The 27,222-nt window shown below is 37.6% G+C and overlaps 1 protein-coding gene across 2 annotated transcripts in view; it reads right to left on the bottom strand.

Annotated features, from left to right (window-relative positions):
• KCNB2 (potassium voltage-gated channel subfamily B member 2) overlaps positions 1-27,222 on the bottom strand; it is a 416,859-nt gene that overhangs the window by 367,612 nt on the left and 22,025 nt on the right. For both annotated transcript variants that reach the window (XM_077166986.1, XM_077166985.1), the window contains exon 2: positions 22,686-23,368. In XM_077166986.1, coding sequence (XP_077023101.1) covers positions 22,686-23,264 — 579 coding nt within the window. In that variant the 5' untranslated portion in view covers positions 23,265-23,368. The remainder of the gene's footprint in view (positions 1-22,685; positions 23,369-27,222) is intronic.

The following is a 27,222-nucleotide window of genomic DNA, read 5'->3' as shown; positions in this document are numbered from 1 at the left end:
AGCCTGATCCCAGGGGGCCATCACTCAGTGTGACAAGCAATGTGAATCGAGAAAGCAGTTTTGATGAACTCTTTTTCAGGTTATGAAGTCGAGATTATTATTTCTTCATTGTCCAGTCTATACATACCAAGTAAATTGCAGGGGGTTTCTTTCTACAGCAGTGCACTGTAGTACTTACCCAAATAGAAAATTCAGAATTTTATCTTTGCTCTCCAAGGACCACAGTTTAATAAGGAACCCAGAGATGCTAATGTCTGGACCGAGAATATCTAACAACCGTCATGAAGACGACGTATACTTCCTATCGTGCAGAACTTAAGGGTAGCATTACCTGACGGTTTTAGGAAATTAGGTAATCATTGAAAGGGACACAGTCTTAGGAGTCTAGGCGGCTTTCACTAAAAGTGACGTGGTTAGATCAGGGACTCCAGTTCCTTATTCAATGATTATTTATACTACTTTGACAGCGTGGGTGATAGAAAGGACATGGCCTTTGAGACACTCAAACCAGGATTTGAAGTTTGGAAATGCCCCTGGTTTTGTGACTCTCCAAGCTTTCATTTCTCACCCTCAAAAGTGAGAATGAGAGCACCCACCTCATAGGGTTACTGTGCGGCTGAAATGGGACAATGTGAAAAGTCACCTTGCAGACAAGGGCTTGTCTCTTTCCCACACCTCTCATCTTACTGCATTATCATGCTGTTATCAAGCTCCTCAATTTGCTTAATTCTTTTCTATTAAGAGGTTTTTTTCCTCCTGCAATTAAGTACAGAGACCACACAAAAAATTCAGCACTTTGTTTAAAAAAAAACAAAAAACAATCTTAACTGATAAATGCTACTGTCTTTTTGGTGAATTAATTCAATTTTTTTAGAGCTTATGTATGCAATAGTGAAATACTACTTTAAATACCACCTAGAACTCACCTAAATAAATTTAATTTAATTTAAAAGTGGCTACAAGCAGAACCATTTCTGTCTTCAGAGAGAGTCCTTCAAAGTCGACTTGAAACGTGGTGATGAATTCTACATTGGCAATCAGTTCCACATATTCCTAAGCAGCTAATTTTGTAAAAGTTTTTCTGTCTGCAGGAAGGGGGTGAGGGACGGAAGTGCTGTAGGAGTTCGTTCTGCTAAGCCTAAGGCATCTTGACGGGGTGAGCATTTTTTCTCCTCCACATGGAGAAACACCAGCATGTCACTTTTCAGGAATGCTGGTGGGTTAATAAGAGTCTACTGAGAGGGCGAGAGAACACAAGAAATAGTAATTAATTTTTGGAAGAGATCTCACTAGATAAAAATGCCATCCTCTTTAAAATATTTCAAACTACTGCCTTTACAAACTGTCAGTTCCCTTTATTTTTTAAAAATATAGATATAAAAAATATCAAATGACAAATTCAAACAAATGTCAGCTGCCATTTGTTTGAAATAATGTATTTTCCAAACCTGCTCAGAAAATCACATTTTCATAATCATTTATATGTCAAATTGTTCATTTTCTTTTTTTCACCATTGCTATAATTTCCATTTTAAAGGAAAACACTTAAAAACTAAGCATTTTCTGATCCCATGCTTAACACGCTACACCACAGCATAACACTAATTTGAGGATTAGAGACAGAGGAGGAACTAAACAGCAGTTTCAGCCCTCAAAAAGTTTAAAATCTATCAGGGGAAATGGATACATATTCATAGAAAACTCACCTTAGAAGAAACAAAAAAATAATTGCATGATGATTTCTTAAAACTCTTAACCATTTATATATTATCAGCAATTACTTAATAATTACTTGCAACTTTTCTCACCATTACTTGGGAGTAGTCTGCAAAGCTTGATCTCATTTTTTGACTATACTCTGTCACCAGGACAGGGACAGAAATAATAAAAATAACTACAAAATTCCCTGTTCAGCACCTACCATTTGCCAGGTATCATGCTAAGCCATTGTGGTAGGTACTACCACGTTCAATCATCAGCATGACCCATGAGGTGGTGGGTCAGTGGTCACTCCTTGCCACCTCGACGGACAGATGAGGGACACAGGCACAGAGGGGTGGCCACAGAACTTGCATGAGGGCCCAGCTTGTCTCGAGTCCCACAGCCACGATTTGTTAAGGCTGGGGCAACAGAGGCCACCCCTCAACTACCCTGCACCTCTTGTAAAGATCTGAGAGAGAAGAGGACAGAGAAAGGGGCAAAGGGCTTTTCATCTCCAACAGTTTCAAATCTGGGATCTAGATGGTAGGTTTTATCAATAGCAAGTAACTACAGAACAAATACCTGAGTATTTTCATTGCTTTTAAACTTTCTATATGTATAAGACTATGCTTTTCTCATACAACAGAAACTGCAATACTTTACTTGCTTACAAACTCAAGATTACAAAGAAAGATATCTGCTTGGGCTTGCCTGACATAGTACCTGTTTCTATATGGGTGGTTTGGCGGGGAGGGAGGCTGGCTTATAATATTTCAGTACATGACTCTGGGTACAATATTCTCAATCTGGTCTGAGATTTTTAAAATATTTTTTCACTTCCTGTAATCATTACTGCTATTTATAATGATGGACATAAAAAAAGATAGGGGGAAACTGGCTTTTCTCTATCCCACTTTTTAACAACAATAATAATCACAATAATAATAATAAAAGGATTGCATCTTCCATTTAAATCGATTTAGTCCCAACAACCTGAATAAAAAGGCCCTTTAGGAACACCAGCCCAGAGACTCTCCAATGCGCCTTCATCCATGCAGCAGGGACAAGTTCACTCAATTTAGAATTACTCTGCTTTCATGGGGTCCCCTCAGGTTTATCTGATCTGTATTTGCCTTTTTTGTACCTGGATTTTTTTCTCTGATTGACTAATTTTATTTTCCAACAATCCTTTTCAGAGGTCCCTAATATGGTTTTATTGTATCTGGATTTGTGTGAATCTGGTTTTATTTTTTTCTATATACTCATTTTTTAGATGGCACCAAACAAAGCTTGGATTGTAAAGACAAATCTACCACTAGTGGGCATTCCTTACACTGGATTATACATATGAAAGAAATTTTTAACGGAATACTCTACTGCTGTAACTGCAGCAACTGAATTTTGACTGAGTACAATTTCCCCTATAATTTAAAATTAAAAACTGGCCATCAACCACAGTTTTAAAATGAAGGACACTAAATGTAGATGTTCTGGATGATTTTTGGTTGACTAAATAACATACTCCTTCATACTTTATAGTTTTACCATTCATGTGCTCCAGTCTTTCTCTGCAACTATTACAGGAGTCTCCAGCCTCATCTCCCCATGGCTAAAGCCTATTTTCAACACAGGAGCAGCGAGGGTGAGCCTGTCACCATGAGTCAGGTCACAGCACTCGCTGTCAGAACCAGCAGAGGCTCCCATGGTCTCTCAGGGAAAAAGGGAAAAGGCCGGATAATGCTTCCAAGGAAGGACCTACAGGTGCCGGACCCACCTAAGACTCTGATCTTATCACCTACAGAGCTCCGCCAGGCTCAAGCCATGCACCGCCTGAGGCAGACCAGGGTTTCTCCACTCGGTGCCATCAGCATGGGCTTTGCCTCGGGCGGCTGTTCTGAGCCTTGTAGGGTGTTTAGCAACATCCCTGGCCTCACCCCACTAAACTGCAACCCACCCTCCTCCCCTCAGGTGTGACAGCCACAACCATCTCCAGACACTGCCAAATGGCCCCTGGGGTGGGCAGTATCACCCCAGGTTGAAAATTCTTGTTGCCAGACCTGCTTCCACTTCTACCTGGACCCTCTGCCCATACCCCCAGGGGTCCTTCCCTGTCCTTCCCTTCTGCAGATATTGGCTCCAAAACAACCTCTGTGGTGAGGACTTCACTGAGAAGCCAGCCCCAGCCAGTCACTCACCTCATTTCTTGGTTTATATTTCTCCATATCGTTTATCACCTTTCAGTATTTTATATATTTATCTATTTATTTTGCTTTTTATCTTCTCTCCCTCTAGAATGTAAGTTCAACAGTGGTGACGATTTTTCTATATACTGTTACGGCGATGTCCTCAGCAGCTCAACCAATGCCTGGTATTCTACAAATATTTGCTCAATAAATGAATGGTCATTTGAAGAGCTGACCACAGCCACCCCCTCCCTTTCCAAGGCACCCTACATAATGAGGGACCATATGTTCAACCTGGACAGTCCAGATTTTATTTAATTTTTAAAACTGAATTTTCCTTAAATAAATAATAGGGAGAACAAATGTTAAAACAAATTGAGTAGATTGAAATACTAATGGTCAATGAAAGGGAGCGGGAAGGGTAGAGAAAAATCATAGGGGGAACAAAGGTTAAAATACATTGGGTAGATGGAAATACTAGCGGTCTAGTAAGGGGTATGGTATGTATGAGTTTTTTCTTTTTATTTCTTTTTCTGATGCAAATGTTCTAAAAATGATCGTGGTGATGAATATACTTTTATGTGATGACACTGTGAGCCACTGATTGTACACCATGTATGGAATGTTTGTATGTTAAGAATATTAGTGTTTATATGTTGTTTTGGCTTGTCAATTAAAAAAAAAAGTAAATGTTCATATATGATGACATTGTGAGACACCGATTGTATACCATGTATGGAATGTTTGTATTTTAAGAATGTGTGCTTATATGTTTTATTAACAAAAATATTTTTAATTGCATTTTCCTGATTGCTTTATCATTAAGAATATCACAAAGTCCAAATGCTGCCCTCCCCTAAAAACTAGAGTAGACACTTGCACCTCGAATTCTTTATGATACTCTCTCTGGTTTCCTCTTTATTGTTCTGACTCTATTTCCCTTCTGTCTTCTCTCTTATCTTTCATCTGTGTATCTTCTATCAATTCTCTCTATTCCTACATCCATTCAGTTATTTATTGTTCTGTTATACATTTCTGTAAGCTGCTTTAAGACACAGTAATATATGTTCTAGAGCAAAAAGATGATTTATTAGATGTTAAATTAAAAGTCCAATATTTTCACTTCTAGAGAGGTTTTATTTAAATACATTTACAAATCAGAAAACAAGTGCTATGCCAAACACTGTCTCAATCTTAAATTTAGAAAGTACAGTTCTTCCCAGGAAAACTGGTAACTAAACCTGGTTATTTCCTATGAATAAGTGTTCTTCTAACCACTCCCTGATTAATAAAACATTTTCAAACAAAAGTTTTTGAGATTCAGCACAGAAAATTTCATGGCTGACTGTACTTACTTTGAATCCAATTCTTCCTGAGCCAAGTAATTACTTCCAATCAAACACATTGCCGCTAATGCATCATAATGACAGGGATGTAGAAGGTCAGTGATGTGTGTTCAGTTTCATACCCTACTAACAGATAATTAGATATGAAATGCAAGCCAATGAGCCCAACCGGAAAGTGCAAAGTAATAGCCCGATCACTTCCCTCTTTCAAGGCAAAGGCACTGTTTGTAAACAAGGAAAGAGCTATTTATAGCCTCCTGACTTGGAGGCAGTGATATTAACTTCTGTGATTAACATGATGGCAACCCCCAGGAGAACAAACCAGAATACAGGTGCTGTATTGTAATCAAACTTTGGAATGGTCAATTTATTCTTCCTATTTTCACTTTTCCATTAACAGGATCCATTTTAAAAAGAGGCTCTTTCAAATCTAAATTTTAATTTGTAGTCCACAATTCCATTTATCTTAAGTATTGTTTTCATGAACATTTGAACAAATCAATAAACTTTAATTTAATTAGCTGCTCTTAAGGGATTTGGTTCTTAAATTAGATGAAAATAGTTTATTACCTATACACAAACATTGTACTTCTTAGTTTAATATTATTACTAAACCTGGAACAGGAGAATGCCAAATATTTAGGAGAAAAAATCCTCTTTGTGGTAGTTACCAAATAAATTATTTTGAATAATAACGATAACAAAACTAATAGTACCAAAACTTAATATATTCTGGGTATGCTTGTATGCCAGGCATTCAGTCAACTAGCTCATTTAATCCTCACAATAACTGTATTAGGTACCCACTGGCATTCTCTCCACTCTTCAGCCGAGAATCTGACACTTGGCAAGGTTACCCATCTGGTTAAGGAGCAGAGCCAGCTCTCCAGCCCAAGTTTGTCCCTGGGTCCATGCTCCTCTCCACTGCTTTCCTGCCTCCTTAACAACTTCCCAACAGCAACTAACAGGTACAAACCCAGACACCATTTACCTATGACACTGGTCAGGTTAATTCCTTTCTCTTTACCTTTGTTCATGCTTTCTCCCTCTCGTCCAATTATTTTTCTGTACCTTCTCCTTGATTCCCTCTTCTTTACAGAGCTTTCCCTACCTACAAAACTCATATTATTAGACTCGTCCTCTAAAATTCTAAATATTATACAGAACAGAAAGATTTGTGTTGCTACATAAAGACTGTTTTCTGATCATTTTATTTCAATCAATTTTGCTTCCCATAAAATACTGTGATCTCTTCAAAGTTTCATTTCCTCTGATCAGTGCACAAATAATTAACAGCAAGACTGAAAATAAACTTTGATATGACTATTTCTCTTCTGTAGTAGAATTCTGAAAGGATTAAATCATAATACAATACTAAGGTCCTTTAAGAACTAAGAGATGATAGTATCAAAGAGTTTAACAAATGAAAATGATTTTACTTGTTGCAGATATATATAAGGCTTAAGGGTTTCTTATATACAAAGTAGCTGTTAAAACAATAATTTTATATATTAAATTGAAAAATCAAAATCACTTCCTAAGTGGGCAGGGATTTTATGAAAAAATAAATTAGAAAACCCATCAATAGCATCTGAAATATCAAAATAATATGAGATCTGGGTTTGATTCCAGCCCATGCACTTTTCCCCACTTCCCTCCCTAAAAATAGTGTCGTGATAATGGGGTAGGCACATGGAAGAAGAAAAATGTGACCCCCCACTATACAGAATACAATATATATATATATTTGAACACATTCATGAGCAAAATGCAGGCTGATAAGCATTTCTGATACAAAAAGAAAAACCTAAAATTTTCCAGAAAATATCTTTCTGGATGATAATGAAAGTCAGGTTGATATTGTTACGGTTCTTTTAAGCTTTTACAGAAAAATAAAGATTCCTGATGTCATATTTTTTACATTATAACATTAAGAATTTCTTTTTCAGATTCACTTCAGATCCTTCCCCACCCACCAAAAAAGTTACCATATTGTACATCTGTTTTTATTCAAATCCCAGACTTATCCACACATGACCTTTCCTGAGTGGTAAAGTAACCCCACCTCAGCCCAAGGTCCTCCAAAGAGTGGATGGGTGAATGTAAAGAAATGATCATTTGCTCTACCCAGTCTCTAGAGGTCATGGAAGGGCTCCATCCACTGGGGCTTTGACCAAACCATCCCCCCCCTATCCACACAAGGGCTACATTCTGCCTATGACAAGAGTTCCCAGGACCTCCATTTCATTTAACAAAATGAGCAATCCTAGCCAAGCAGCAGAGCAACTGAAAACTTGCTTTCAGCAGCACCTGATGCCTTTCTTTGCATAATTTCTGCGGCATACAGAGCAGCCCACACTGCTCTTCTAGAAGGAGAATTTATACAATGTAAAAAATGTAAAACCCACATCTATGGCTCTCAGCCTACTGCAAACACATAAAGCCACCTAAAACTGATAAGATATCCAGCTTTTTTTTTTTTTTTTACTAAAACAATGGGAATTTGCTGGCTCACAGTTTTGTGGCTAGAAGCCTCAAAGAAGAGGTTTTCTCCCTGAAGACTGCAAAGACAGTGGGGTCTTGGGTTGTGCACCTGTGATCAACAGGTTCTTGGCTTTTCTGCCACATGGCGGCGCACACGGGGCCATCTTCTTCCTTGTCTTCCCCGTTCTGTTGACTTGCAGCTTCTGCTCCTCCATGTGATGTTGTCTTCATAAAACCATCAGTCATAGTCAAACCCAAGGTCATCCAGTTGGGCCACACCTTAACTAACGATAACACCTTCAAAAGGTCCTATTTACAATGGGTTCATTGTATCCACAGGAATGGGTTAAGATTAAGAACCTACCATATGCTCCACCTCAAATTAAATTTTACACAAAGGTTTTTCCTTGAGTGGTACAATGCTTTGTGCCTGTGTTTACCTGACAGGTCTCCCCAGTTGACTAGTATAAAAGTGTATACTAGTCTTAGACTATGGATTTCAGTCACATCTCCTTGACTTACTGAAAAGGTTAGGACATTTGCCCAAGGTCAAAGTTTTTCACCTGTACTGATAGTGCCAGTCTCTGGGCTTGTCTTGAAGATTAAATAGGATTAATTTATCAAGTACTTTGCATAGTGTCTAGCATATAATAAGTGCCCAGTAAATGGTAGCAATTACTATTTTTAATTATTGTCAAGTTCCTATCACAGAACGTGACACAGTTGTTCAGTAAATAGGCACTGATTTCATGAAGATGAGGGTTCTAAAAGAAGCCATGGTGAATGAGGAGAGAAGGAACTGGAGACTTTATTAAGTGAATACTCTTGAGTGACCAAGGCTTGATTATCTTTAATAATTTTGAAAATTCTTGGAAGAAGAGAAGATAAAGGATAGGATGGAATATGGATGTGCTCAAGAATTGGCTTGGGAAATGACTATTGTTATCCACCTTTTTTAAACTGCCTACAACAGGCCCAACATTTTCAAGTCTTAGGATATCTCACTAGGATGAGATACTCGCCCTCTATCTACATTGTTTCATCTTCACAGAGAAATAGAAATATTGTGAAACATTTAATCCTCCTGTTGTATCTGTCCTTAAGTTCAGTGCAGTGTCAGGTAATGGGATATCTGGTACGCATCAAGAACTGTGTTAAGTATCAGGAATTAAAAACAAAGAGATGTGGTCTGAGCTTTTGAGTACTGAAAACCTAGTTGGGGAGATCAGAATCCATCCAGAGCAGACAGAATCCTTAGTTTATAAGCATGAAGAAAAATCTACAGAAGCACAGGAGGGAGAGTTAAGGAGACATCACAGAAAAGTGACATATGAACTGAGACATCAGGGAGGGCAGTGGAGGGGCACCATGAGTTCCAGGTCAAGGAAGCCATGGTGGCCACAGAGGCATGGGTGCGCCAGGTGTGCAGGTGTTGCTGCAGCTGGTACCCTTGTGCAAATTAGAAAAGAAAGGTGCCCCCTCTCCGGATGGACGCAGCCAGGCTAGACCACGGCTTGCTGAACCTGTTTACACCAGAGCCCTGACATTAGGGAAGGATGGTAATCTGGAACAACTGGTGCATCATGTACAAGTAGGTGTTAAAACTTGTGGCTGGACCCGATGAATCCCAAAGTAATTCGATCAGTGAGTGGAAAAGTATTTGCAAAGCCCCCTTTAGGGAATGGTGAGAACGGGGAGAAATTCAACTTCCCCAAGTTGAATTCTTGATATTCTCACAAGCAGTGTGGACAACCAAAGCTATAGGCTGAGCCTCCAGTCTTGGGGTTTGTTCATATGAAACTTAACCCCACAAAGGATAGGTCAAGTCTACTTAAAATTTAGGCCTAAGAGTCACCCCCAAGAGAGCCTCTTTTGTGGCTCAGATGTGGTCTCTCTCTCCAGCCAACACAACGAGCAGTCTCACCACCCTCCCCCTCTCTACGTGGGACATGACTCCCAGGGGTGTGGACCTTCCTGGCAACATGGGACAGAGGTCCTAGAGTGAGCTGAGACTCAGCATCAAGGGATTGAGAAAAACCCTAGAATGAGCTGAGATTTAGCATCAAGGGATTGAGAAAACCTTCTCAACCAAAAGGGGGAAGAGTGAAATGAGACAAAGTGTCAATGGCTGAGAGATTCCAAACAGAGTCGAGAGGTTATCCTGGAGGTTATTCTTACACATTAAATAGATACCACCTTGTTAGTCAAGATGTAATGGAGAGAGGCTGGAGGGAACTGCCTGAAAATGTAGAGCTGTGTGCCAGTAGCCATGTTTCTTGATGATGATTGTATAATGATATAGCTTTCACAATGTGACTGTGTGATTGTGAAAACCTTGTGTCTGATGCCCCTTTTATCTACCTTGTCGACAGATGAGTAGAACTTATGGAATAAAAATAAATAATAGGGGAAACAAATGTTAAAATAAATTTAGTTTGAAATGCTAGTGATAAATGAAAGTGAGGGGTAAGGGGTATGGTATGTATAATCTTTTTTTTCTATTATTGTTTTATTTCTTTTTCTGTTGTCTTTTTATTTCTTTTTCTGAATTAATGCAAATGTTCTAAGAAATGATGAATATGCAACTAAGTGATGATATTGTGAATTACTGATTATATATGTTGATGTTTTATTTGTTTTTTTTATTTTTTAAATTAATAAATAAATTAAAAAAAAAAACTTGTGGCTGGAAAGGGAGACTGTGAGGGGTCTTCAAACTAATGCTTAGGTCTTCAACCTAAGTATGAATGAAACTGGAGGCAAGAGGAAACCACTGAGGTTTCCATTAAGGAGTGACCAAATCAGAGACATGTTTTAGAAAGGAAATTGTTGGCAACATGGAGAACTGGATCAGAATTGGGGGAAACATGGAATTAGAAAGCCTAATCAGCAACTCACTGCAATAATCAAGGCAGGAGATGATCACCATGGTAGGGGATCCAGTGGTCTAACTGGGCAGGCAAAAGAATTGGGTAGGTAAAGGCAGAGTTGCCGGCAAAAGGGACAAAGTTTAGATTTGGTAGGCGTGAGGGAGAGGGAGAAATGGAGTTGTCAGTGGTGGTAATCAGAGCTCAAGATTCAAAGGTAAAGTCGTTTCAGCCATGTGTTTATCAGAGGGCAAGATGCAGGACATATAGGCTAGGATTGCTGGTTGTCTTGCACAGCAGCAAGAAGATAGGGAGAAAGGTGATTTTAAGTTGTAAACTAAAGTCCTCAGTAAATATCAGGGAGTGACAGGAATCCTGGAAAACGATGAGAGAGGAAAGATAAATGGAATGATAAATATGACTATCCATACAAGGGAAGGAGTATTGCTAGAAAAGAACTGGTCTCAGATTTAGAAAATGCTATGAGAACACTCTGATAATAATAGGAAGTTGTAGCTATACTTCACAGAGGATTTTGAAAACAGAAGCTAATATACCCTTGTGAAAAGCAGCTGTCACTGTATCAGGTATCAATTAGGTACAATCTCATCCCCCAGAGTTAAATTTCTGCTCAAAACAGAAGGCTCTGAGGATACTGACAGCTCTTAAAAAGAAGTAGGAGGAAAATCCAGCTTCACTTGCACAACCAGAGCTTATGAATCAAGGGATGGGGGCATAGGGGAGGTAAAGAATCAGATTCTTTCAAGTAGAGAGAAAAAATAATATTTGGCTACTGATTTTAATGACTCAAGAAGAAAAACGTCTACCTAGCCTCAGATCCTGAAGCTGAGATGGAGAAAAACAAATACCTGTTTACAAGTTTAAAAACAAAAGAAATCCAGAATTTTGGGGTTATCTCGCTCCTCTAATTTGGACTCCTCATTAAATTCAATTTCACTGACATTTAAGTAGATATCTTCTTATGAAAAGATTAAGAACCAGGAGAAAAATAAATGTGAAATCAGACTGATACCAAAGGAATTAAATGAGAAATCAACAGTTGCTCTACAAAGTGTAACCTAAAGCAGCCCCTGCTGAGGGGTATCTTGGGGACCCCTCTTGCCTCTTGTGAAAGAGGCAATGGGACAGGTTTTCTTTTGCATCCCCTTGGAAAGCTGGATCCAAGTGAAGGAGCTGAGAAGCAGTTGCTGAGGGAGGAAATGCAGGGGATGAGGTGAGCCTCCTCCAGCAGAGAGAAAATAAAAGCTTGAAAGAAACAATGAAGACAAATCCACATCTGGGCTGTGCTGCAATGTGAAAGACATTTGGATATTTCCAAAGCATCCATTATTGGCAAGACGGTGCCTTGGAGAACTTTTTCTGTACCAACAGTTCACCATGAAGCAGTCTTATCACAGCCAGATCAGAATGTTCGACAAGCAGCAGAGGGACTTCTCATCTAATTTATAGGATCAAATTTAGATGCATGCATCAAAGTGCAGCAAGATAGAAAAGGTCATCAAATCTCTGGGAATTTGCTGAATAACTTAACAAAGACAGGTGAAGTAAACAACGATGAAACCCAAAGCAATTTTTCTAGTGGTAATACAACAGTTCTTTCTTAGGTACATAAATGTACTTGATATATTGTTAAAATATGCCTATCAAAACAGTTTGGCACCATTTATACTACTTTATGCATAATCTGTACATAAAACTTTGGAACGAATGAGTGCGATTAGCACTTTGTAAATATCCTATGCAATTTACAATATTTATAAAGATTTGTGAGCTAGGATTTGAAAAATAAAGACCAAGTGCTGAAAACAGACTTTTGCTTTGCATTTTAGTATTACTTATAATGCAATTACTTTACTTATATAATACAATACTTTCCACACCTGCAGAATTCATTTAAGATATATAATAAAATGTGCTACCATTTTTATGGAAAAGCAAATTCATGTTATCCTAGATTCTAGCCTACTATTTTATATTTTCTTCCGCTGCATATGGAGTTCATTCCATTTGTAGTACAGCAAATTATCACCTTTTTAAAAACAAGTTTTTCTGCTTCTAAACTAAAAATTGCACTGAAATGGAACAGGTTGCTCACCTGAAGGATAGCATGCAGGGCCTCTGCTACCTTTCCAAATGAAAATTTTCACTGTATTAATGAAATACATAGTTTAACACAGCAAAAAAATATGTTGCTCTATTTCATAGGTTGAAGCAACTGATTTATTTTCTAATTCAGTCAAATTCTGATTGAAACTACATACTCTGACACCAATGCAAAAATTATATAGTCCTATACAAAATACTGCCAAAGACAGATATAACCCTAAGATGTAAACTAAAATTTGAAAAGAAACATATATCTGAGGAATCCCTTTGGTTGAAGACATAGCTTTGGTGACACCAGATAAGGTAACTGCAGTAGCGTATCCAAAATTGCACTCAAATTAATATAAAACCTAGAGTGCAAATTTGGATACTCAACTGCAGTTCTCTCACTCATGTGCAAGTATCCTGAGGTTTGTTACAGCAAAGAGCTGAGCTGGGATTACTTGGCCATCCTTGGCACTGCTTTGGCATAAGCTCCAGTAGCTATTTAAAGTGGCTTTCAACCCTTGTGGTTGCATCAGGCGTGACTCAACAAGATGAAGTGTTATACCCAGGGTGGCAATGACCTCTAGTGTCCTGTCACAAAATCCTGTGAGTCTAATGAAAATATGTCTTCCTGCTATTCTTGACCATGAGAGCACTTTCCGTGGATTTTCATCCCCAACTGGATTATCAGGTTATCACAAAAGTTTATAATCTGAATAAACTGTTTTAATGGAATGACGAAGTTGCATCTACCTTCAATTACCAAGTCAGAGCTGAAATCACTGCATTTCTGTGCAGGTGGATTCTTTATAACATAACACAAACTAATGGAGGGTAGTTTTGGGTACAATTAATTTGTATCTCACACACACACAGACACACACTTACTTCAGGTACCCTCCGTAAGGGTACTGCTACCTAGTCTGTCCATCCTAAACACAGAAACTGGACTGCAAACATCAGCTGGATCTTCTTTGGTACCTGTCCAAAGGAGTACTTTTACTTAAAGCTTTATTAAAGGGGATGGTTAAGAAAACAAAAATCCGGGCGGGCCGCGGTGGCTCAGTGGGCAAAGTGCTTGCCTGCTATGCCGGAGGACCTCGGTTCGATTCCCCGCCCCAGCCCATGTAACAAAAACGGAGAAACAGAATACAATAAAAACAAGAAAATGTTTAAAGATGTTTCCCTTTCTTCCTTCCTTCCTTCCTTCTCTCTGTCTTTCCTTTAAAAAAAAGAAAACAAAAATCCATTTATTTTATGCATGAGCTAATGAGTTAAACATAAATATATATGCAGCCAAAAGTAAATTACAGATAGGGACAAGTCTGGTATGGCCCTGATGTTAGTTTTTGGTACCTCCTGGAAAAACTTTAGAGGGATAAAAGCAAATACCTTCCTCTCCCACTGTTCCATGACCTGTGTCTTGTTCGAGTGACTGAACTCTGTTCTATGCTGGCCCATGCCTGGCTGCTCTATGCTACGTTTAGTTATGTCTGTGTGTCAAGGCTGACATAGCAATTGCAGAAAAGTCTTGGTTTCTTCAATTGCTTCAAAGTTCTGGTTATTTGCAAACTATACAGTCATCAACAATTATAGCCCTGGAGACATGGAGAATGAATAAAGATGAGTCGGGGGACCACATGTTGCTGATAGTCACATAAAGCGTAGCTTGCCACCAATGATGGGGTCTGGGGATGCCTTCTTCCTTTTCCACCCACTGCAGAGCGAGGACGGGTTTTATTCACCACTCAAGCTTTTGAGGTCAAGAAAAATTTCCATGCTGACTGCTATCTGAAAAAGTTTCTATTTGCCTCTTAGAATACATAAGTAGGATATTTGGGGGGTGGTGGTGAGTATAATCTTTTTTTTTCACTTTTTAAAAAAATTTATTTATTAATTAAAAAAATTAAGAACAAACAAAAACATTAACATATAATTCCGTTCTACATATATATTCAGTAATTCTCAATATCATCACATAGTTGCATATTCATCATTTCTTAGAACACCTGCATCAATTCAGAAAAAGAAATAAAAAGACAACAGAAAAAGAAATAAAACAATAATAGAAAAAAAAATTTATACATACCATACCCCTTACCCCTCACTTTCATTTATCACTAGCATTTCAAACTAAATTTATTTTAACATTTGTTCCCCCTATTAGTTATTTTTATTCCATAAATTCTACTCATCTGTCGACAAGGTAGACAAAAGGAGCATCAGACACAAGGTTTTCACAATCACACAGTCACATTGTGAAAGCTATATCATTATACAATCATCATAAAGAAACATGGCTACTGGCACACAGCTCTACATTTGCAGGCAGTTCCCTCCAGCCTCTCCATTACATCTTGGATGACAAGGTGATATCTACCTAATGCGTAAGAATAACCTCCAGGATAACCTCTCGACTCTGTTTGGAATCTCTCAGCCATTCACACTTGGTAGGATATTTTTAATGAGGGGTATGTCCTGAGAGCTTCACAAGTCTCTATTATTCCATACAATTCCCCTTATAAAATACAGTCACAGTTAATGAGAGTTAGTGTATGCGACAATGACAAGAAACCAAATTGGGTTCAGCTGGTAGCAACGGGTGGCCAGTCAGGCTCACTCACTGTCAAAGTTGCTGTCTCCCACAGACCAAATTCGCAGTGCTTATGACTCAAGATTCATGCCTCAGCATATAGAGTTTATTCAATGTCATGGAATTTTGGGGTTACTATGAAATAGAACACCACCAATGTTAAATCAATGCACCACGCCCCCCCAAAAATATATTAATCTATGACTACTTCATGAACTGTACTTTAGCAGTTGGGTTTGTGTAAGCGTTTAACCTTATGTTTTGGCCAAGAAAGCATTTTTATTCCAGAAATCCTTTCTACAACTTCATCAACTATTTTCAAAACCACTTTCTTCATTAGATGAAATTAAAATGGGTCTACAGACAGGGTCATCAGGCTAAGAGTGAGTCTTATCTTGAGTTAGTTAAAAGTGTTCATGAGGGTCACACAGGTAAGTTTTTCTAATCATGGACACAGATGTTGCTTATAAATTTCAAACGTCACTTGAAATTTTAAAATCGCCATATTGGAATTAAAAGTATTTAAAGCACTTTGCATAAAGTGAGGCATTTCCTTATGGTATTGTGGCAATTTCAAATATATTTCTCCTAGTCTTATTTTTATTTATTTATTTTTTTAATTTTTTGGAGTTATTAGTGTCTGCATTTCTAGTGGGCTGCCTCAAACCTCTTGTGAACAAGGCAGATACACAGAGGGATTAAAAATAATTGGGGGCAGGCCACGGTGGTTCAGCAGGCAGAGTTCTTGCCTGCCATACCGGAAACCCAGGTTCGATTCCCAGTGCCTGCCCACGTAAAAGAAAAAAAAAAATTAGAGTGCCCAGAGCTTTTTATTTTGAGATAATTCAATGAATGTAATACTTAACATTCAATAAAATATTCAATATTTTATATGTAATATGCAATATCCAGTAAACACTGGCTAATTCGACACCCTACAATAAACAACGTTATAATTAAAAGGTTCTCTGGGAAGAGACTAGTTTCATGCTATATGCTGTATATTTTTGCAAAATATAAAAGCAGCTAGTAAAAGGGAAAATATCAGTGACATTGAAAATAGCATCCTCCCATGTTCGGTTTCAGCATTATTGTTATATCTACACCTAATCGATATTCAATAATAAAAAAATGGCCTCAATACTTTCAGAAATGATGAATAGGAAAGTTAAATAATGACAATACCAAATAAATATCGATGAAGCAATGATTTCATAGCCAGGAGGACATAACATAACTGTACTGTCGTGTAATTTTCAGATGAACTTTCGAATCAAAGTTCCACTAAAGAACATAAATGCTTAAAAATAAGTAATATAGGGAAATTATCTGAGGTCAGGGCATATGCACCCTAGGAATTTTCCTCATAAACTCTTAACATTTGGAATTTTTTTCTTTTTTTTCAATGGAAAATTAAAGCTCAGATAAAAGCACTTGATCCAAAGCATTATTCAATTCCTTCTTAGAGTCTTCCAAAGAAGAGAGTGTTAAATATTGTGACCATTCCTTCATAATACTTATCTAAAATAGTAGATCATTCACTTTATAATGTCTCCCACTTGAAAGAAAGAAAACAAATCTGTTAATAACCAAAGCAGTGTACATGAATTTTCAAAACTGAATATTTAAATACTGCCAATGTACTCTGTTTTGTGATAACATTAAGTAATGTAGAAAGAAATCTTTATTTTTTTTTTTTTACTCTGAAAATGATAATTACTTACTGAGGTTTAGAAAATCAAGCTTGCAAGCAACCTGAAAGTCTTTCATGAATATTAATGGAAAGCAACGATTTTTCTAAAGAGATGGGAAAACTAGAAAATTAAGACTGGCCCTCTTTAGATGTAATCAAGAAAAAAAGAGGATGTGAAACATGTATGATCCTTGGGTAATTTATTTTTTTCAAGAATATATTCCCATGTCAGGTGGTCATATAATTTATTGTCCAAACTAGTACACTTTTAAGAATGATAGGAGATGGTATTAATAATTAGACTGGGACAAAAAGCATAACCAGAACTATCTCAGAAAAACCAGGACCTATAACATCCTAAGTAAGAGGATGTGGGATGTGAAATTTTTATGAACTTCCTCCTCTTTTCTTACCATCCTCTCTCTGATTAAATGAGACAACTGAGTGGGCAGAGATCGGCACATTTCCAGAGAGAGCAGAGAAGCAAAGATCTAGAAATAGGGCCACTGGAATTAAAGGATATTTGAAAAACAACACTATTGTTTCCTATCTTACCTGTTGTATTTCATCATGTCTGATTTATTCTAGTTTTTTTCAACCTGTAGTCTATATGGATGACATATTTACAAAAGGAAAAGAACTTATCTCCAAACTAAATCTCCATAGACTGGACAAGTTCTGTTAACACCTCTTGCTCTTATGCTGTGTTATCAGAGGAGCAAAATTTAATCTTTACAGCCAGATGTAGAAAGGAAAGGGAAAGAAGTGAAAACAGCAAACAATCAACACAGAAACAGCACGATTAACACACTAATTAGGCCGCTGTTCCAGATATAAATTAGAGTTTTGTGCGTTAGCCAGTCGCGCTTCCAAGTTGGGAGATTTCTGTGTCAGCTCACGTTACATCAGCTCATCTTTTGGGTCCATTTATGGTTTTAATGCCTCTTGCTGTTGTTTATCACTAAGACAGTCATCTCAAAGCTTAACAGAGAGTTTTATATAGCCAGACTGTTCATCTAACTAATTATATACATATAAGTGAAATGCGAAAGTTCAATTCTTGAACTAAAAGGCAATCACTTCTCATTCTGTTTCGATGCCTTTCCTTGGTTCATTCAAAGCATTAAAAAAACTGGCACATAAACTATAAATAGAATGAGGCTGATATGCATTCTTTTCCCCTGATGAGTATGCAAAGATTTTGTTTTGATTTATTTTCTTTTTACTATTTCCATGGCTTGAAAGGCCCACATCTTTAATTCAGGAAGATGAAGTGTGGCACTCCAGGAGTTATCATCAATCGGGCGAACAAACAGGTGCCCTCATCTGGGGAACTCCTGACTTCGACTCCTGGCTCCCAGGGAGCTGGAGTTCCAGGGACATGCTCTGTACAATTTCTAAACCAGGTTCCCCTATAACCCAGGGATGACCAAGGTCTCCCCGTCCTTCCCACGCTGGCTTTGGGTGCTATGATGCACCACTCCGACGATGCAGGCCGTGTGGGAGTGCGGCTATAATGAGCAGATGCTAACACTGAGAGACCTTGAAAGCATTAAAGGGAAATGGGTTCTAGCATCTCTTAGACCGAAGTCTCTAGGAGCAATAATTAAAGGGGAAAAGCTACTGCAGTTTCTTTGGGAAGAGGCCAAAGAAAAAAGAGAAACATATTTCCAATCCAGAATCAGAGAAAACAGCCCTGGCTTAGAAGAGGTACAGACAGGCCCAAGAATAATTCCAATTCATTCCCCGGGAACTGGCAGCTAGTTAAACCATCGCCTCCCCTTACACGTCCCTATGAAGGATGTACCAGAGCCAGTAATCTCATGTAGTGGCGATCTAGAGATCTGTCCCAGCCATCCCCTGAGCCCGTTTGGCTGCGTCACACATTCACAAATACGTCTCAAGTTTCAACATCATACATTATCTCTACATGAAGTTATATAGTCACCAAAATACACTGACAGGATTGAAAGGAGACAAAGTCCATCATACAGATACAAGCTCATGTCCAATCGCAAGGTTATATTACACCCCAGAGAACCACGAAATAATTTTTATCAATGCTAAAAATTTATCACATTATTTTGTGAAAAGTATAACCATATTTTATGGTATTCTGTGTAAGCATACAAATGTTAAGTTGTCAAATATGAACAATTCAAATTACCATTATTTTTAAACCCCATTTTGGCATTTTTTTCAGTTATTATATACAAGAAACTTTAATAAATGGAAGTGATGATTTATGTCACACCAAGGAACATTTTATGGAATTGAATTATTACTATCAGGGTCATACCCAAGGATAAAGTATGAGAGATCAATGGGCCTTGTGATGATTTTTATTTCACAGTGAAGGCTCATGGTATGTGCTGAACAATTATTACTTAACGGATTACCATTTATTCCATTTGAATGATAGATGTCTTTATTGTGAAACATGATAGAAAGGATCAGGTTTTTCCTTCTATACTAGGGATTTGGCAAATAACCTTATCATAACCTATATTTTCTTAATTAAAGAAATATTACAGATAAATTATGAAAATACTTAAACAAACAAACAAATAAAAAATATATATATAACCCCACCATCTAGAAGTCTTCATTGAAAACATTTTGAGGTATATTTTCAGATTTTTTTTCTGCATTTCTATATGTAAGGATAAATACGCATATATTTATTTTTTACAAAAATAGACTCATACTATATATACTACTTGGCAATCTGCTTCAGCATGTCAGATCTATAATATCACTGCTAATGACCAGTTAGCCGTCAATTGATGAACCTAACATAATGCATTTTACTCAGTCCCCTATTATAGATACTTAGATTCTTCCCATTTTCTTCCTTCCTCCCTCCCTTCTCCCTTTCTCTCTCTGCTTCCCTCCTTCCCTTCCTCTTTCTTCCTTGCTTTCTGTATTATGACCACTACTGTAATGAACATCTTTGAATATACATCTTTTTTACAGTTTGCCTATACCCTTGTTGACCATTCACCTAAACTGGAAACTTGAGCTCCAAACCACAGGAGATAAAATCCCTGTTCAAACTAAGAGAACATGTTTTAACTTCTGGAAAGACGGCACCGTCTTCCAAAGCATCTCCTTTAACAGGTGTAGCAAACACAGAGCGCTCCCTACATGTTCAACTGAACTACCAAGCTGAATAAGCAATAACTAAAAAGGTAAGGTAAACCAAATGAATATTCTCCTCCAAATACATCTTACCTCCTAAACAAGTTAGGAAAAACACATAGATTACAAGTAAAGCATTCTTTCACAAGAGCTTCCTATGCAGGATACTGATACAGGATACTGATGCACCCATAATATAAAATAAATATCATCATACTGCAATTTTAATAAAATTACTTGTTTCTAAATTGTGAAAATACTATTCACACACACTTAGTATTAGCATTCCCTTCATCAAACATGATCCCAGAAAAATGACAAGTTCTATGACTTGAGAAGAGTACAGGAAAAGGTACTAGTTATAAAAGACATCATAAAGAGATGTTATGCCTCACACAAATGAACAGTGCTTTGACTTAACTACCATATGACATGGCAAAAATAATTTCCATAATACTTCACCATTCAGAAAGGAAAAGGTATACATTTAAATAAACATGAATCCTTCATGAAAATTCAGTAAAAAATTTACTTAGGCTAGCAAATAGTCCTAGCTTAATAATTTGGAAACACCTGTTATTTATAACTACATAAAATTTCTCAAAACCAGTGACTTTAGCTGCTAGGTATAGTTTGTATGTAGATGTCTTATCTATACATACACAATTTAAAGCAAGTTTAAATAACCTGTTTGATGTGTAAGAGTACATAATGATACATCATAATAGCCCATTATCATTGCTACCTTCTTGGACGACAAGGAATAGTTGCTTCTTCTAAAATTTAGAGGTTAAATGAACTCCCTATCTGAGAAATTAGATCATTGAGTCTAATTCAACCTTACTAGAAATTCTTCTAAGAAATATAAGTATATGTTTTATTTTTCTATGACAATATTAACCTTAGATATATGTTGATAACGTTGTCCTCAGCAAATAAACCACACTAATCTTTCAGAATGTCTTTAAGTAAGCCGCTTATTTTTATATAGTTGGCTAACTCCTAGAACTCTTGGTGGAGCAATGATTTACTCCTCAGTTGTCTAAAGACATAGAAGAGTTAATTTAACACCCAAAGTACTCATTTAAAGCCCAAGTCTGTCCCATTCACTTTCAAAATTCACTCCATACTCTTAGCCATAACTCAAATATCTAAGTAAACACTCAGCACTGGAAACAGCTGTAGGCTTTCTCAACCCCAATCCACAAATATAGTACATACATTTTTACTTAGAGACAAAGTACAAGTAAGCAAATTGATAACTACCAAAAAAAAAATTACTTGTCGAAATCTTCCATTTGTCACAAAATATGACAGACAGACATTTTATCTCATGTAGTTCCAAGTCCTGGCCAGGAAGTAAAATATTTTTAGAAGTCAATAAGATGCAAAACTAGACATATCAAACAGTGCAAGAAGCAGTTTTGTGGTCATCTGCACTCAGCTGATTATTTAAATTATTTATGTGCTGAGTCTTGTCATGTAGAATCTTAATACCCAATCAGAAGGCCCATAGTGTCTATTATATTTCTGTAATCATTACTGTTCATAAGAAAGAAGATAACTGAAAAACTGTAAGTAATCAAAAGAATTCATAGGATCACACAATATTTCCCCTTCTCCACTCCATATTCTATTTTTATCTAATATGCACAAAACATTGATTCTATGCTAGTGTTGCTGCAGATGACTCTTTTGACTTTTTACTTATAATTCATACTGCAATACAGAACTAAATATATGGGATGAAAATCTGTTTGACCTAACCGTCAGAGCTCTAAATACAATTACATAAACAGAATGAAGCAAGTGAATTAAACGCTGAAATTAGCAACAAGACTGTGAACTTTTGAAATTTACTCAGAGATTCAGATATATGCAGACACAATGGGGAAAAAATGAGTTTACCTTCATTTGAAACAAACAATTTATGAACTCTGAGATATAACACCTCAATTGTGAAGTGATTATACACCAACAGTCAGAAACGTCACCGCAAGAACAGACCTCTTAAGGGGAGGAAACTGGATGCATTCTGGACATCAACTCTCCTTACGCGGCATATTAAGACAGTCTCTTCCCCGTGTGTGGAGCTCCATGAGCTACATGGGAACAAACTTACCTCTCTTCCCTGGAACCTCCACCGAACCAGGCCAGGAGGCACCCTCTCTACTTTCAATCACAGACCTTCCCTTTATTCAAAATGACACCAGGTCCTGCCCCACTCACTGCAAGATGCTATGTCTGCTGGGTCTGAGCTAGTGCTTTCTCCTTAACTTCCAAGCCACCAACATCATACAGCATCAAGGGAAACAAAATGCTCTTTGAGATTCTGATGCCCAGGCTTGTGTCTACAGCTAATTTTATTTCTCAAAGAACAATACCATTTTATGACATATAAGAAAAACAACTACATTGGAGTAAATGATATTTTGGAAAGGATTTTTCACTAGTGGTATAGACACATTTTGCTCTGACTTAAGAAACATCTTAAATGAAGACACTTAAACTCCCTGGAATTTAAGTACGACCACGTACAGGAAAATGACCCCAGGCTTTTCATACCTTTGCAGCGACTGATGAGTTCGGTTTCTCCAGCAAGTCCCAGAGTTTCTTCCTTTTCTCAGGGCAGCAAGTATTATCAAACTCTTCTCCCTCTCGTTCCCGCATAGTCTCTGCTTCGCGCCTCAGCTCTTCATTCATTTGCTCTTTCTTTTGATGATATCTGGCTTGGCAGCAGGACTCTAAATAAATCTCATCAATCCCCCAGTAATCAAGCTCTTGGCCAAAAGAGAGAGCACACATTTCTTCCATCATGTGGAGCTTCCCTGTCCGGTAGAAATTTAAAATGGAAGTGAAGGCTCCTGGATGCCGATCAAAGAAATACTCATTCTCATTCAGATTATAGTCGTCGCACACTTCCAGAAGGCTCTCGTGTGTGTTGCAGTCCCGAAGCTTCCCCAAGCGTGTCCTCGGCAGCCTGTCCAACGTTCTCCACAGAACTTCGTGGTTGAGACCCCCCACGTTGATTTTTACTCTCCTTGAGCAAGTTTTGCTCCTAATGATGTCCACAGGTTCTGGCGGAAGAGAAAGTGTTGACCTCGATGTCTTTCTGTTTAAACCAGGAGGAGCCTTTTCTGCCATTTTGAATTAGACAAAACCACAGAGCTCAGGTGCTTCAAAGAATGATCTATGGGAAGGTCAACTGAAGCAATATCCCTTTGAGTCAGGCATCTCCACTGACACAGCTGAAAGAAAGCAACAATAGCCATTTGGTTATTTTCATTTTTCCTAGAGCGTTTCCTATTATAGGTAGTTGCTCTGTGGTTTACGTGCAACCAGGAGGTATCGTAATAATTACTGTATATTTACTGAGCTATAAATCACTGTTCTAGGATATAAGGAGAAAGAGGCACAGCCAAGCATACTGAACAGGTTGTACAATTTGATACCACAGTAGGTTGACAACTTCCAAATATGTCACCACAGACCTCTTTTAAAACATTCATGTGCTGATCAACTTTTCCTAAATAAATCAGTCACCTTAAACTCAACTGACCATAACCTGACCTGCCCAACCTTCTCCATCTCAGGCTTCCTGCACCACCACCCCAAAGACACACACACACACACGTCCAGTTAGTCAAACTAAAACTTTGAGAGAGCCTGATCCATCCCTCCACACCCAGATAAGCAACAGATTTTATCAGTTTTACCTCTTAAATATTATTTAAATCCCCTGCCACTTCTCAGAACCCATGACAACAAAGGTTCAAACTCAGCATCTTTTGCCTACAGGTATACACGAACCTCTTAAAATGGATCCCAAATGTTGGTCTTGTCCACCTACAAGTCATGCTCTGCACAGCTACTCGAATGAGCTACATGCTTGATACCTTCCAAAGATTCATTATTCTGGGTGTATAAAACCCACTTAACCCTTCTAGATCTGGTTATCCCTCCACCCTCATTTCTCTTTTCTCTCCATCATGATATTTCAGCAAACCCAGGCTACACACACCATTCTGTTTCAAGTTCCTGACATTTCTTCATGCTATGTCCTGGAAAGGCCTTCATCTCTCATCATTTCATTTTGACTAACTGCTGCTTGTTTTTCAAGACTCAGCTCAGGCATCACCTCCTCCAGAAAGTCTTCCATGATATCCCTCCTCTGGGACTATGGAACTCTCTGTGAATGTCTCTTCCACTACACCACTGCAATCATACCTCTTTCCTATTATGCTAGGAGCTCCTTCAGGACAAATTCCCATCACCAAGGCATAGCACTTAGACATTGTAGGGATTTAATACATATTAGATAATGAATTAATTATTTAATTTCCACATGGCAACTGACCAAATTAATGTATATAGCTAGAAAAATGCATAAACAGGATTATTTGGATCAGTTGCCTAAATTATATCTATGTTTTCATGTTATGCATATTTATATTTATGCATATATCACATATATCAAAATGTGTTTGTATCATTTTGCTCCACAGATCTTTCCTTCTGTGTACTAATTCTTTATAACTTTACTGCTTTAGTACTCCCCCTTGTTGATGTATTATTCTACTCTGCAGCAGCAAGCCTCTTCCTAATTGATTTCCTCCCATAAAATCTTTGCAGAGAATCACAGAGCTTCAAGCAATTCATCCAAAGACCTCCTTTAATGTAAAACATCATGTTTCACATATTCAATGGCTTATACCAAAAAGAAAAGCTTTTAGATTTAAGCGGTCCTTATAATTAGAACTCTCCTTTAAAATATACACCAATTTGTGCAGGCCTCTGGCTTCTCCATTCCTGTAAGTTAAATTTATTTCTCCACCTGGAGGCCACATAGCCTCTCAAATAAATAAAGCCACATTTATGAAAACATGTACATGGACCATATAAGAAGTATTACAAATATGGCCAATAAATATAATTGAATTGGGAGTATTTTCAACTATATAGCTACAGAAAGATTTTAAGCACACACACACCCATATAGCTCCACTGAAGATGAAAAAAAACGTCTATTTTTACCAAAATAAAGAGGAATTAGATTGGGTAAGTAGCTTAAATTCTCTGAGCCTCAATTTCTTAATGAACAAAATGAGGATAATAGTATCTATTTCATAGGTGGTATTATGATAGTGAAATGACAGAGTTTGTGCGATGTGCTTACTTTAGGGTGGTATATTTAAATAGAGTAATACCGTATTTCTCCCTTTAAATATGGTTTCTAACCATTGGAAAGAAAACCAAGGTTGAAAGCTATACTAGTGTCTATTAAACAAATGCTAACATTAAAGTGTTTTTCCTTACGCATGTGTTCCGTCTTCCCAACTGGATTATAAACCCATAAAACAGTAATTGTGGATCCCACCTTTTCTCTAGTAATATTGCACCGACACATAACACATATCCCATAGCATGTATCTTTGATGCCGCTGATGCCGTATTCAATTTCATATTCAGGTGATGATTGACTATAAAACTGAGCAGCAATATTAGGTTCAGACAGAGATAGCTGAAAATACTAGAGGCAGGACAATTCCACAGTGAATTTCAACCTCTACCACCCATTAAAAAACTTGGTTGTCTCTGCACTGATAGCTTGGCAATCCATACAGAATATGTGAACAGCTGACATGAATAATAAGCAGTAAACTAATTCATTTTGCACCAGGCTACAAATAAATATAAAACAGACATACACTTTTTGGAATAGCATGTTTTACACTAATGTGTAGAAGATAACTTTTTGGAAGTGATTATAAAATCAGATAAGTTCTCTGGAAAGAGAGCACAAAATGGTGTGTGGTATAAACTTCTATAGCCACATACAGGACCCCATTATCTTAAATAATTTCACATTCGTGACCCACAGTGAATTTTCCTTTGTGTAGGGTGTGTTTCTCGAGTAAAGAGAGGTCTCAATAACTTAAATTTCACAATATCTTCTTGGCTAGTCAAGAACTTTCTATTGTAAGAAATCCAGTATTCTTTACAAGCCCCACAATAAAAGACAGACTGAAATTCCACAGCCTTTCTTCAAAGGAGTACAGACACTTAGGATGAGGAAATGGCCCATTAATTCGATTTTCTTAAGATTTAAGGATGATCTGCTCTATTAGTGCTGTGGTTAAATTTCGTTTTCTCCCTTGGCAGAATGTTCTGTTTGTTACCTGATAAACAGTGGGGGCTCAAAGGCATACATTCTCAAGCAGGTGAAGAGCCACGGAGACTGTTCAGAGTGTTAAACAAGGCAACAAGCAATCAAGTTCAGAAGCTGTAATTCAAGCAAACTGCAGAGTATAATCACTGGTCAGCAGGGACTTTGACTTGGACACTCACAGAGCCTTTCCCTGCCTGCTGGCCTGTCCTTCTTCCTTCCCTCTCCTTCTGTGCTCTTCTCCCCCACCCTCCCCTGTCTCTCATGATTATCACTCTGCTTCCCTTTCCTCCATTCCTTTCCATTTGTCCCTATCTCTTCCCTAGACCTTCTCATCCTCACAGCTTCTACACTAACCACAAAACCAAACTCCATATTTCCAAACTTATGCATACTACATAAAGTCTTCTACGTCCTATCTTAACACAGCAAGCTCCTGAGCTGCTGATACCGTGCCTCTTTCCAGGACAAGAAAAATATATATAAATCAAGATGGTTTTAGTGAGAGGTTCTGTGGAATCGTAGAAGGACTCTGCTTTGGACTCAGGAGACCTGGGTTCTGCTGGGCTGATCTTCTCCATTGCTTTCAGCTTTCTGCGTGGAGTTCTAGGTATTTCCATGCATACAATTCTTTGATTTCTTATGACACTTGGTTAAATTTTCCTCCTCCTAAAATTCTACCGCTTTTACCAACATCAATCTTTACCTCATCATCTTCACCTCAGCTAGAAATAAACTTCATACCACTTCACAATTAAAAATACTTTTCCATGCCTACTTCCTCATGAAAGGGTGGTTTTCACATTTAATTTCAAGATTCTTTAGTATTTATCATGGCTTGAAACAGGCTACCTTCAGAGAACATCACAAAAATGTCACTCATTTTATTTGGCACTTAGTTGATTTTCTATAATATATCTTTTACTTTTTAATCTA

The sequence above is a fragment of the Tamandua tetradactyla genome, chromosome 6 (genome assembly GCF_023851605.1).
Source record: "Tamandua tetradactyla isolate mTamTet1 chromosome 6, mTamTet1.pri, whole genome shotgun sequence".
In the NCBI taxonomy this organism is placed as follows: domain Eukaryota; kingdom Metazoa; phylum Chordata; class Mammalia; order Pilosa; family Myrmecophagidae; genus Tamandua; species Tamandua tetradactyla.
The sequence above is the reverse complement of the archived record's forward strand: the minus strand, read 5'-3'. Positions and strand labels throughout refer to the sequence as shown.